Source organism: Cydia strobilella, chromosome 18, assembly GCF_947568885.1.
Source record: "Cydia strobilella chromosome 18, ilCydStro3.1, whole genome shotgun sequence".
Taxonomy (NCBI): domain Eukaryota; kingdom Metazoa; phylum Arthropoda; class Insecta; order Lepidoptera; family Tortricidae; genus Cydia; species Cydia strobilella.
Window position 1 is genome coordinate 12,385,308 of NC_086058.1, and position 12,492 is coordinate 12,397,799.

General features: G+C 37.3%; 1 protein-coding gene across 1 annotated transcript in view; it reads left to right on the plus strand.

Moving 5' to 3' along the window:
- The first annotated feature begins 2,197 nt into the window (after positions 1 to 2,197).
- The window catches only part of LOC134749507 (cartilage oligomeric matrix protein-like), a 70,392-nt gene continuing 60,097 nt past the window's right edge, over positions 2,198 to 12,492 (plus strand). Inside the window, exon 1 of the mRNA XM_063684447.1 lies at positions 2,198 to 2,286. Coding sequence (XP_063540517.1) covers positions 2,211 to 2,286 — 76 coding nt within the window. The 5' untranslated portion in view covers positions 2,198 to 2,210. The remainder of the gene's footprint in view (positions 2,287 to 12,492) is intronic.

The following is a 12,492-nucleotide window of genomic DNA, read 5'->3' on the forward strand; positions in this document are numbered from 1 at the left end:
GGATTTATTTTGTTTTTTTTTGTTTTTTCTATACAGCACAACCGGGGTGTGATACCACGATTTTGACCACCGCATATATCCAGGTTTTATCTCATTAAAATCAACTAAACATATACACTTTTGTAGTTAAATATAATGGGCCCTTGGGCACATAAGAATTTGGGGCCCTTTTAGAATGTAAAGAAAGCGAATTAAACATTTTCCTACTATGATCTTCTATTTATTATGGGTAATCAAATATACTGTTACTGTCTGTCCTTCGGGTCTCTAGTCCCCTGAGGATGGACGCGCTGGGCACGGTCCCTGTGTGCCCTTATGATAAAGACGGCATTGATAATGAGTAATCTTACCAAGCATATAATTATATGGTAATAGAAAGTAAGTAACAAACTTTGCAGCTAATTTCTTCTGGCTAATGGGACAAAATAAAATAAAACCGGACAAGTGCTAGTCGGACTCGCCTACAGGGTTCAGTACTTTTTAGTATTTGTTCTTATAGCGGCAACAGAAATACATCATCTCTGAAAATTTCAACAGCCTGGTGACAGACAGACGGACAGATGGACAGACGGACAGCGGAGTCTTAGTAATAGGGTGCCGTTTTTACCCTTTGGGTACGGAACCCTAAAAATAAGAAATAGTTGCTGATCCTCCCCTAAACCGATTGAGGCCACTGAGGCCACACACACACTAATTTGGCGTTATCATTATAATACTTATTCGGAAGTCGCTATTTTTTATAGAGCAGATAAGCGAGGTCTAATCAAAACGTTGCTTCTGTTTTGCAACGTTCGTTGTACGATACAATAAATTAAATATTTTGGCAATGGTTACGTATGTTTCATTTAAATATCTGCTTAGGTACCTACCGGTTGCATATGAAGGGTACACGGAAAGAACATGTCTAGTCACTTAAGTAACATTTTGGATAATCGCGGTTTTAAAATTTGAAACCATGTCAAAATGTATGGTAATTCCGTGACCAGGTCTTTTTTAACTAGAAAAAAAGTTGTGTTACATATATTATACAGTGGTAGCAAAAGGTATTACTAATAGTTCATTAAGAGCTCTACATTTTGAGATGAATATCTCATTTTCCGAAAAAAGTGACTAGACATGTTCTTTCCGTGTGCCCTTCATATAGTGTTGGTTAAGACTTGAATCCTTTCTGTCCCATTATTGCCCAAGCTGAAACGGAGACCTTCGTATTCGTTCGGCCAGAATAACTAATAATTTTTTATCGTACTATTTTTGTCCTACTGCATGACATACATGGTGTAACAAAAATAGTGGGCCTATACTATACAAAGGCCAAAAATTTATCGCATCAAAAATGTTTTTCTTCTACTTTTTCCTAATCAGAACACGATACCGAATATGCCCCCACTATTTCTGTTACACCTTGTATAGGTTTCAATAATTATATTGGGAGCTTTTTTAAAAGTAATGAATTACTTATTTGACTCATAAGCTCGTCATAAAAAGCCGTGTTCCATGTAACTGCCTTAGCATTGAATTGGCAATTAATTATAAAGTCGGAAGAGGTAAATTTGATCATTGATTACGATGTTCTTCACAGTTTTTCTAGGCAGGTAAATTACTTCATTCAAGTTGAGACTCGGAGGCGTATTCTCATTCTAATAACAAGATTTTGATGTGTTTTTTTTATGGATAGTGTGACATTTCTTCATCCATCGGACAAATCCAGATAACAAATAAATACTAATAGTCAATTACTTAAGTCAAATTCATAACCTATAATAGGGAATAGGTATTACGCGAAACTCTGCGTAGGGGGCGCCAGGGCGCCACTACCACAATCTGAGGGTCTACCGCGAATCAAGAAAATGGAAATTTCTTTATCTCTGTCACTCTTGCATGTTCGAGCGATAAAGAGGCAGATATCAAATTTTCGGATTCGCGTTTCCCGTTTCCTCTGTAAACAAACCGCCTTGATGCATCAATGTGATATTTTATTATCTCTGAAAACTCGTCAAAACCTGTTAAAGGTACAGTATGTATAAGTTACTCTATGGTTTACTAAAAAGGCTAGTCCTGCACTCTGGTGGCAGAAAATTGCATTAATATCCCATATTAAGTCAAATTCATAACCTGTAATTGCAATGAGTATGCTGAAATTAAAAAAAAAAATCCCTCGGAACTCCTAAACCTTCTTCGGCTAAGATTTGTAATTTTTTTCGCAGATAATCATGGCGTTTCTAGCCATGAGGGCCTCGATCTTTATTGGCCTGGTTGTGGCTTCGCACGCACTCACTATGGACCAAGGTAAGTCATAACTTTTTATTCATCTTAGGTTGGTATTCCACATAGACCTAGCATTAAGTACATATATGTGCTATACGCGTGGCCCCCGAGGGACAGAACATATGTAATTCGACAAAATTAAAAACACGTTTTAACATTCCTGACAACATACCAAAAACAACCTACGTAATTTGGTCCGGTTCATTGTTACCCACCATAAAAACGGTGGGCAAAAAAAACGTCTACGTCAAAGACTTTTTAGAAGTAGGCAGAAAGGAAAAATGAGACTATGACAACGACAAACAATAATAGCGCTTTCTCTACTACTGAAAATTTCAGAGCATCTCGTTCGATCAAATGGGGGAGGGGCCATTTCCTCTCTATATATTGTACCGTTACTCTATGGTATAGGTACATCATGCAGGGTGGCTAAAACATAAGTGCATTTCCGTTGCCAGGGACTCCAGGGAGGTTTTGGAATTATACTGAGCAACTTTTAGTATGCGACCAACCACGAAATCGCGAAAAATTTTATACTTTATTGTAATAAAGTAAATTTTTAATTTATTGAAATTATGCGTCAGGTCAAATTGTTAGTGTAAGAGATCATGTCACTTGTTATTGAAATTATGCGTCAGATCAAATTGTTAGTGTGACAGAATTTCACTTGTTATTGAAATTATGCGTCAGATCAAATTGTTAGTGCCAGACTACATAATTTCACTGGTTATTAAAATTATGCGTTAGGTCAAATTGTTAGTGTAAGACATAATTTCACCGGTTATTGAAATTATGCGGCATGTCAAATTGTTAGTGTAAGACATAATTACGTCGGCTATTAAAATTATGCGTAAGGTCCAATTGTTAGTAAAAGACATAATTTTACCGGTTATTGAAATTATGCGTCAGGTCAAAATGCCACTTGCTCTGTTGCTCTAGAGCTAACCGTCCGTTTAAATCGGAAAGTCCTGTTTTAGCCACACTATTTACGTGGTCATTAGTGCGACCCGCTGGAAATAGATCTGGGTGCGTAGACAACATGCCAATCGCTTGCGCTACGACAATGAAACGCTTTGCGTCTCTCTCTATTACTCTTCCATATTAGTGCGAAAGTGACCGTTGCGTTTCGTTCGCTACGGAGCGTAGGCGATTGGCATTTTGTCTACGCACCCCGGTACAAGACTGAACATTAACGGAAGCATGATTATGGTTCTCGTCATCACGATTTGACTTGTAAATTTTCACCTTTTCATCAGCGGCAAATTTAATTTATTAACGTGAACATTACTAGGCACTGACCTATTTGCAAGTTCCAATTGAAGTTGCTAGTAGTAAGTAAGTTGTAAGTAGTAGTTGCTTGTCTCGTTTGAACGCTCATGGAGTCCGGTCCCTTAAATTCCATCCGTGAAATAATAACACCAAAACGTGTCACGGACTCTGTACGCCAACTAACCATATCAAATAGATTAGGAGCGGTTTGTTTGGCGAGGTTAACCAAATTCGGCTGCTGAACGGGTTGTCTTTGATTGTGCGAGCTTGGGCGAATTCTATTCTGAACTGTGTAATGTGATCTAGAGTATTCTAGAGGTGCTTCAGCCGAAATTCTGCCGAGGGTCTGGCGCCAGCATAAGCTTTTCAATTGAGGCAAAGATGAGCGGAGATGAGGGGAGACATACTCATAGCATTGATTGCAATGTCCTCATCTCTTCCTTTAATACTACGTCGGTGCCAAACAAGCATACGGCCCGCCTGATAGTAAACAGTCTCCGTAGCCTATGGACGCCTGCAACTACAGAGGTGTATATGCGCGTTGCTCTAACAATCTGCACGTTGGGGTCTGGAAACCTTACTCACCGGCAGGAACACAACACTATGGGTCTAGTGTTATTTGGTTTTCTGTAAGGTGGCGGTACTTCCCCAGTTGGGCTCTGCTCTAGATTTGGAATGACATCCGCTGTGCTGTGCCGTACCACACAAAGCGAGATGACATTCACAGTGCAAAGAGGTCTTTTGGACGTAGTTTAAGGACATACCCGGGTGTCCCGGGTCTTCTCCGCTCTTCTGAATTACAACCAAAGCTGTTGGTTTATTGCCACACGTGTCCTTCCGCTCTTCTGGGGCCCGTTTCTCAAAAGCTTGTATCTTGTAATACAAGCGGATGTCACTTTTTGACAGCTTTTGTTAGAAAGGGACTTCACTTGTATTACAAGTTACAAGCTTTTAAGAAATGGGCCCCTGGATTACAACCAAAGCTATTGATTTATTGCCGCACGTGTCCTCTCATCTGCTCTCAGGGCTCCACTACAATCGTCCAAGCTCACTGTACCTATACATATATTATATGTTTTTTTTCACTCGTGGTCGTCAAGCTATCAAAATGGCGCCTCTGAATCAAACACAGCTAACGAGGGTGGTGGTTGATTGACATTTAACGTGAGCTTATTTCTGTGACTACATAGCAGTGACCCAACACTGTTATTTCAGCTGGTTGTCTCATTAATTAACGTACGTAAACCCTTAGAGCGTAACCTGACAGGTATGATAAACATGTTATAAACGGTTCGGGCGGAGTAGGTACTTTTTAGTACATTGTGTTACAAATTGGTCAACGGCATAGATTGTAGTACCCGTACCACGAGCCACGAGGCACTGACAGTGTCAACACGTAATTTACTTTCTACATACTTATACATCTTGCTCGCACTAATATGCCAGTACGAGCGAGATGCATAGAAAGTAAGCTACGTTCACGCTAGCATTTATGTCAGTGCCAAACTGGAAGGCAATAGGCAATAGCAAAAAAATATTTTAGTTATACAGGGTGGCTAAAAAATAAGTGCATTCCCGTTGCCAGGGAGGTTTTGGGATTATACTGAGCAACTTTTACTATGGGACCAACCACGAAATCGCGAAAAAATAATTTACCCTCCCATAGAAAATGGATCAGCCAAAATGTATGAAACAGCCAATTTTTTATTTATTTTGGGGTTGGTAACATACGTAGATCCTTAAGCTCCTTTGCCAGTCGGGTAATCATTCTGAATATTTAATAACAGTAGCCAAATGAAATCTTATGAATTCATGTTGTACTTAGCCATTAAGGTCGCCTAATGGAAACCTATAAATTACGTCTAAGAACGACGTAAATCTTGGAAACTTAGCCTGAATTGATGAGCACGTAAATATTTTTACGTGTTCACTAGGACCAGAGACATGTAACAAATAAAGACTGGTCGAAAACTTCCATGAAAAGAAACTGATCCCTACTTACAAATAATATAAATGCAAACTGTTTGTTGCCTCTTTGTGCTTAACACACTTAACTGATTTGAATGAAATTGGTATAGAGAGGGTTAGAATCCCGCGGTAATCAGCATTCTACGCAGAAAAAGTCGCGGACAGACGCTTTGATACACCATGGGCCCGTTTCTCAAAAGCTTGTAACTTGTAATACAAGTGGCAGTCCCTTTCTAACAAAAGCTGTCAAAACGTGACATCCGCTTGTATTACAAGTTACAAGCTTTTGAGAAACGGGCCCCAGGTCTTAAAAATACTCATAGCTACCACAAATTTAGGTTTTAAGTATTATTTTCTTTACACAAAAGTCACATCTATAATAGAGGTTAAGCTCCATTTTCTTTCTGCGTTGATATGTCCCAAGTATATGGCGTGGAATATAAGGAATTGTCACTTATTCTTCAGCATCGACTTAAGAGCCGCTGTCATCAAGTCTGTCTTTTTACATCAAGTACCTACTTTTACTGTACCTAGTAAGTGCGAGTGTCACATAACACGATAGTTAATATAACTATTAAATTAAAAATTATATAAAAGCGGCCTATGCGATACATAAAAAAAATTTATGCCAAAAATGCCTTGCATCATTTTAGAAAAGAGCTGATACTCTTCAAACTGCTGGATCGAATTCTATCAAACATAACTAAGAAATACCGCAAGGAAATTCGCTTTCACGTAAAAAAAACGAATCGAATTCGGTCCATCTAGTGTAAGCTGTTCGCATAAAAAACCGCAAATCGATGTATAGGTTAGGCGTTTGGCAAACGCATACTAGAGGTCAAAACAAAATTTTTGACCCGCAGTTCCTAAAAAAAATTCCCTTAGGAGGGGAGTGCTGAAACATTTTTTTGTATGAAAAAAAAAATTAAATTCAAGAACCTATCGTATGTGGTATTGTGGTATCATACGAAAGGGCTTTTTGAGGAGATTCTAAAAATATACCACATCATTACATTTCAGCCATAATTTTTAAATTATAACAAAAATAATTTTCAAAACATACCAAACATAAGTTAATTTGGGCTCCTCCAGATACGATATGGCTTATTTTTTTTAATACAACATACCAGAAATGATACGTTATATCCTCATATCTAACCCCAAGAAAGCAATTTAGAAAATAATTTCATTTAGTTTTTTTTTTTTAATTTTTCAATATTACAAAGTGACACAGTTCTACTAATACCTATTTTACGAGACTTATGGAACTGTACTGCAGATACGGTACATTTATCACCTATTTTTGCATTGGAGGATAGTGCAACTATCATGTCAGTACAGGAGATTGGCTGTCTTTACTATTTACTTATCTAGTCTCTACTACCTACGTCGTATTCGCAATGTAATGTTAGCCAATTACTTCTGTAGACGAATCATTTCATAAAGGACTTGGATTCGTTGTTTTAATACCTGGGGCCCGTTTCTCAAAAGCTTGTAACTTGTAATACAAGTGGAAGTCCCTTTCTAACAAAAGCTGTCAAAAAGTGACATCCGCTTGTGTAACAAGTTACAAGCTTTTGAGAAACGGGCCTCAGATTCTATGCGCTGAATGTGGTATTTTTTTAAAATTATTTATTTGGTCAAATTGTCAGTAAATAAGAACAAAAAAAATATACTCATCATTTTCTTTTGGGTGCTAGTACTACTAGTTTATGACAAAGATAGTATGATTCTCTCTGTCTATGTTTGAAATGAGACAGCCCTTTGACAAACTATATGTATTAGTTTATTCTCGATCGTAAGATATTCTTAAATCTATTTTTGGAGTGAATTGAAAATTATGTAGTAAAGTCGTCGTCAATAGAACTTGCAAATAATGTAAACAAACCCAAAACTCTAAGAACAAATTAAATTATTTTCTATGAAAATATTTTAATTTGTAGCCAGGGGGCGCCACAAGCCTTCGGGAATTGTCATATACTTGGAAATTTCGACCCATGCCACCGTGGCCGGATAGCCGAGCGGTTCAGGCACCTGTCCGGTAAACGGGGTACGCTGGTTCGATTCCAGCTCTGGACACTGGAGGCTTTGGTCATTTTTTCCTTCGTATATGACATTTATTTCAGTTTAAACCCATAACTTTTATCATAGAGTAACCTATACTAGAGCGGTACTGTCATAGTAAATTTTGTAACCCCAGTAAATTCACTGCCATCTGTCGACACACTTTAAAACTAAAAATGAAGATTTATAAAAATACGTTAAAATGTATTTAAATATGGATAAATGATTTTTTTATTTGCATTAATTATTTTTATATGATTTTGACCCATGTTCTTCCATTGATATGCGTTAAAATTATAAATAACAAACAAAACCGTCAACGCCCTCTATACGAGACTAGGCCAAAACTAGTGGCGCCCTCTGATCGAGAATCAAAATTTCGTGATTTTCGAGGCACGTTTTTTCCTTAGACTGTAACCATCTATTACGGAGTTATATCTATCTTTGCTTTTATCTATATTGAATGAAATAATTCACAAACAAAAGTCCAACTCTACTAGGTACTACTACGACCCTATGCATTTAGGTATTTTTGCACAATTACCTAGTTACATTTTACTTATATATTTTTACACACATTTCTAACTTCTATATACCTACGTAAATAGCGGCTTATGTTCCCTAAAACCGTGTTAATAAGCCGCATACAGATTTTTAAAATCTGTTAATGATAATGATATTAATGATATTATTAATGATATTATTCGGATATTACTCATCCACATCGCGCTTGCATCAAGAAATAAGCGAGTTGAAGTGCGAGTAATAAATATCGTATCAATATCAAACATTTTGCAAAAAAAATTAAATTTTGCTTGTCTGAACTTCTAATTATATCACTTCAATTGACATTTACTTTATAATAGTAACCTATAAACCAAAATTAATTTATTAGTTCAAGTTTGCATTTCATATCGGCTATGATAACTTGAGTGGGTCACTGGACAGATGGTCCTACCGTATTGGGCAAGTGGCATCACTTGCGCAAGAGCAATGGGCGAGTGAGAACATACGTACGCAATACTTGTAATTGTATTGATGCATCATGCAAATCAATCTGCTTGTATACTGAACTTATGCTAGTCTACCTGCTAGCTCTTTATAGGTATCATAATACTAAACTGGCAGTTCGATTGGCCTATACAATATACATCCTTACTCTCGTTTTAGTATCTGGGATAAAAAAACATGTTATCGCCCATGCAAAAGTAGGGGTGTTATAAGTTTGACCGCAATGTGCGAGTCTGACTGTGGCACAGTAGCTAAAACGAGTAAACCGATTTAGATACGGTTTTTTTATTTATTTGAAATGAGGTTTTCTAAGATGGTTCTTGAAGACACATGTTCTGTCAAAATCGGTTCAAACTGCGTTGGTTTCTTAAATTTTAAAGGTTTACTTGTTACCTCTTTGAATTTTAAGAATACTTTTACTTGGTTGGTTGGTTTTGCTTGGTTGGTTGGCTTGGTTGGGTATTTTTTTTACTTGGTTACCTATAGTGTTTGTTTGTTTCTTTTTTTTCAATTAAATATGCATAAGTGTGATTCAATAAATATCAAATGAGTAGAAATCAGGATTACATATTACAGAAAAGGTATTTTCAGTATATCTACAAAGAAGATCGCAATTTCTGAGTGATTTAAATTATAATTCTAAAAAGCATAACTTACGTATGCCATTAGCGCGAGCGAGACGCAATAAAATTCATATTGGTATCGTGAATCGTGTGTATGTAAAAAATCGTAATAGATACGTACGCCACAAGCAACAGCTCGAATGGGGTTGGCCGGTCGAAGTGTTTAGCAGATGGCGCCAGCATAGCTTGCCCTGTCAATCCCTAGAATTGTGTCAAATTTTTGTTTTTTTAATGGACTGGATGCCAGCCCTGTAAGCCAAATCTCATAGAAAAAGGGGCAAGCTATGATGGCGCCATCTCTGCAAACCTTTGACAGTTGCCAACTCCATTAAATCTTTAGATCAGTTTGTGCAGCATTTTTTATTTCATGTTTAACAAAGTTCATTCCCTTAATCCCCAAGGGCGAGTAGACTAATAAAATAACATCTGGTAAAGCTATATACATCGCGGTCATAACAAATTTATTAATTAAATGTCTAATTGTTTTACCAAATTACGCCAGGCTAGTTATTAAAAATTAACTCTCTCAGCAGATGTTTGTTATATGGACAAGCACAGACGGTTGCTGTATAAGTGATTAAATTTTGGTAATTTATAATGAGTATAAGAAGCATTACCTATACATACGCTTTTAGTTCGAGTGAGTACTTAATATTACCATCTTTGATATTACGAATTCTTACTCATAAGTTCATAACTCATTACGCAAAGCGCAAAGTGTGGCTTATATTTAAGAAAAGTTATTAATAAGTTTTGTTTTTCTTAGCTCAGTATATTAAGAGTATTGTATTGTAGGTATATAATAAGTAGGTATTCACATTTAGAAATTAGTATTAGTTGAATACGTTGTAAAATTTTACTGCTAACCACCAATTATGTGTTAACTTGTTGCTATTGGTGGGAACCTATAATTGGCTTTTTGTTATTTACTAATATAACTATTGTATAATTGATAGCTGTTGGTTCTCCGAAAAATAAATAAATAAATAAAAGAAAAAACCTAAATGTTCTTCCTGCCATTTTTTATTTTGCTCCTCACTTTACTTAGGTACTAGCGCGGGAAGAGGACTAGGTTCTTGTTTTTCGAGTGTATGTATTCCTTATTTTTATTTCACATTAGGATGTGCATATTATACAGAACTAATATTACTTATATGTATTGACAATGTGATAGAAGCGAACTTAGAGAGTAGCGGGTACGATTACGATATCTTTTCTTAACTGGATTATAATATTTATAATTAATTAAACAAGTGTACGGATCTGAGACGTGGGCGCTAACGATGGGCCTCATAAGAAGGCTCAAGGTCACGCAAAGGGCAATGGAGAGAGCTATGCTCGGGTTTTCTCTGCGTGATAGAGTCAGAAATGATGATATCCGCAGTAGAACTAGGGTCACCGACATAGCTCGCAGAATTGCAAACCTTAAGTGGCAGTGGGCGGGGCACATTGCTCGCAGAACTGATGGCCGGTGGGGCCGGAAGGTTCTGGAGTGGCGTCCGCGTACCGGAAGACGAAGCCGGTAGGCCTCCAACGAGATGGAGCGACGACCTGGTGAAGGTCGCGGGAATTCGGTGGTTGCGAGCGGCACAGGATCGGTCGGAGTGGCGAGCCTTGGGGGAGGCCTATGTCCAGCAGTGGACGTCTATCGGCTGACATGATGATGATGATGATGATGAAACAAGTGCACGCCTATTATAATTTCAGCTATATTTATACCAGTTATCCTTAAATGTTAAAAGGTATGATCGCATTTAATTAACAAGAAAACAAAGTGTCAAATTTTATGCGTATTGCAATATGACATCATCGAATCACTGCGTCGCCCACGTATCGTGATTTACGGCTAACAACATACTTATTTAGGAGTTAGGTACTACTTATACCTTGCCCGCAAACGAGTTTTTGACCAGGATTGATGTATTTTAGGTTTCAAAACAGTTTTGAAAGCAAACGCCATAATATTAACTCTATTTCGTGCTAAGACCCGATAAGACGACGACGGTGGGAAACAAGCGTAAAACGGGTCTTAACCAGATAACTCAGCTTGAGGACGCTTGCTTCTTCAGCAATGTCACTTATCAGTGTCACAAACGCGTTGCGACCCTTTAGATAAATATATATACCTAGGGACAGTGCGTTTTCAGCTCTTAGGAGCTCTAGCAACATTAATAGCATAAGATTAGAAACAACATAGTCGCAGAGTTGCAGTTTTTCTATTTATGACGTTATTACGCCATAAACACTCCTGTTATGTGTCTAGTTAACTGGCAAATGAAATGCATACACCTAAGTTTTGTAAATAAATTCACGCATGATTATGTGTAATATCTAAAAATACCTAGTATCATCTAATAATAGTATTAACATGTGTTAACGGTAATGCACCCAAGCGATGACCTAACACGGAATGTAGGCGTTATTAGCACATCGAGGTGCAGAGCTAATTGCATTTGAAGCTTCGCACTGACCTTGGTTCTTTTTGAACTAACCGATTCAATGTTCATTCTTCTCCTAATGTTAATAATAAAATTAAATTTGTTATGAACAAGTTTGGGAACAAATCAAATTATTTTATTAAATATTTTGATTTGTTTTTTTTTTTTTTTTTTTTAAAGTAGTCACACTACTATATATAAATTAAAAACTGTAATAGATGTCATATATTAAAGAAAAAAAAAAAATAATAATAATAATAATAATAATTTGATTTGTTCCCAAACTTGTTCATAGATGGCAGCACCAGTCTCTCTCGCTACAACGTAAATCCGTAAGGAGTTCGTTTAGGAGGTGCAAGCGCGCACTGCTTGCCCTTAGAGCTGGTCAAAGACGCCTAGTCTTACTAGGATGGCATATAGTCGAGAAATTCGGACGGGCACCGCCGTGGCGGGGTGGCCTAGGGGTTCATGGCGTTAGCCGCGATAGCTAAAGACGCCGGTTCGAATCCGGCCTTCACCACTGGAGGGCTTCGTCACTTTTTCTTTAATATATGAAATCTATTACAGTTTTTAAATTTGTTATGTTTATTCATACACAGACAACATAATTTTGTTAAATGTGTTTTTGGGGCACCACACCTGCTTTTTGCCGTAGAATCTACGGCTCGCTATTCATATTTATTGTTCAAGCGCCAGTTGCAAGAATCACGTTTAGCGGACTGATCAACGTCACTCAGCAGTCAACTATTAAACTTCCTATACAATAAAATTTAGTAAACGCTTTAATGGTGGCATACGTTGGTGCAAAACGAGTACGAATAGTAAAACTATGTGTGCTTAATGCAAACATGTCC